The 1670-nt window shown below is 32.5% G+C and overlaps 1 protein-coding gene across 1 annotated transcript; it reads left to right on the plus strand.

The window, feature by feature from the left end:
- Positions 1-323: 323 nt before the first annotated feature.
- On the plus strand, positions 324-1357 carry LOC145814034 (glutathione S-transferase T3-like). Its single transcript, XM_082910550.1, has 2 exons — positions 324-674; positions 761-1357. Exons 1-2 carry the CDS (start codon positions 324-326, stop codon positions 1355-1357), a joined length of 948 nt encoding a protein of 315 aa, XP_082766676.1.
- The last annotated feature ends 313 nt before the right edge of the window (positions 1358-1670 follow it).

The raw sequence follows: 1670 nt of genomic DNA on the forward strand, positions 1-1670 counted from the left end.
AAAAGTAGCCGTTTTAATAAATTTATCGTTGCATGAACAGAGTATTTTTAAAATTTACCGTTGATAATGTGTGCTATAAAATATATCAGTTTTGTATATCAAGATGACAGAGTCTTTTATTTTGAGAAGAGCATTACATTGTATGTTGTGAATTTTGTTTCTTTTGTGATTTTTCTCCTTTGAAACTTTAATTTATATTGTATATCATTCTAATATTTTTTACTATTTTACATATTGTATGTACTGTATTTTTTGAAGTTATGGAAGATTTTCAAATGTTTGAAGAATCACAAATGTTTTAGCACAACACTGATATTAATTTTATGTCGGAAACTTCGCGAGAACAGAACACGCAGAGCAGTGATAATCATTTCATTTCAGAAACTTCTCGTGTTTTTCGTGGTAAAGCATTTACAATTATAGAAGATGAAACTTTATGTAGATCTTGGTTAGCAGTCTCTCAAGATCCCATTACTGGTAATAGTCAGACTATAGTTATATTTTGGGAACGAGTACTTGTTAATTTTAATTCACAATTGAGTGGTGAATCAAATCGAAACCGTATTTCTTTGTCTCACCGTTGGTCTGCCATGCAAAAGACAATTAATAAATTCTGTGGTTTTCTTGAACAAATTCAACTGAGGCAACAAAGTGGAACAACTGAGGCAGACATGGTAACATTTATTTGTGTTATTAAATATCAAATTTCTTCTCTAAATGCATATTTGTTATTAAAATTGTTGTAATTTTTTTTTTGTAGGTCGCTGAAGCAAAGTGGATGTATCATGTAATACAGAAAAAACACTTCACATTTGATACATGTTGGGATATTTTGCGCCGAAGTTGTAAGTGGGATGAATTTCGAACACAATCCAAAAAGAGTACGCAACATGTTTATCCATGTTCTAATCCACCAACTGGAGAATCTGATGCATTTCAATCCAACCAGAATAATGTTCTACACGAAGAACCATCTAATCCATCAACACGACCAATTGGTACTAAAGCAGCGAAACAGAAGTTGAAGAATCAAACAACCCACGATAGTAGATTTGATGAAATGGCTGCCAACCAATCCAAAATGGTTGAAGTGTTATCAACTATTTCTGCTAGAACTATTGAGCGAGATGAACAAAAGGCGATCGACCGTAACCAGAAAGCTACAGACCGTCGAAGAAGGGCCGAAGATAGGGAGGAACAACTAAAACTCCTATCTATGATGAATGAAAGAGAACAACGAAATGAAGATCATAAAATAATGTCAATGGACATGACAAATTTAAATCCAATGCAAAGGGCGTACTACGAAGATCTTCAACGACAAATTTTATTTCGAACAACTAATAGATTACCTTGAAAGGTTCTGTATTTACTGGTTTCATCTATTGGTGTCATCTATTGGAAAAGGAAACGGAAAAACTGTGTACAATTATATGAAATGTCTCACTTGCGTTTTCTATTTATGTAAAATTAGAAATTAATTAATTTGTTCTCAGTTTTTGTTTCTTGAGATGGTTGCGTTCTATTCTCTACTGCTTCTTTGGATACCATATTGATTGGTAAAAACAAAACACACCAATTGCTAAGTACTTATCATGAATGCAATTATTCTTCATGGATATGTCAGATAAGGGGCTCATATATATTTTTTTTCTTCTACAATTTCCTAC

Source organism: Camellia sinensis, chromosome 2 (genome assembly GCF_055761805.1).
Source record: "Camellia sinensis isolate YWXY chromosome 2, ASM5576180v1, whole genome shotgun sequence".
NCBI classification, from domain to species: domain Eukaryota; kingdom Viridiplantae; phylum Streptophyta; class Magnoliopsida; order Ericales; family Theaceae; genus Camellia; species Camellia sinensis.

Bases quoted from the DNA above. Each gene is read 5' to 3' on its own strand.
- LOC145814034 (XM_082910550.1), top strand. From the start codon at position 324: ATGTCGGAAACTTCGCGAGAACAGAACACGCAGAGCAGTGATAATCAT. The intron at 675-760 runs GTAACATTTATT...TTTTTTTTGTAG, and splicing joins GAACAACTGAGGCAGACATG to GTCGCTGAAGCAAAGTGGAT.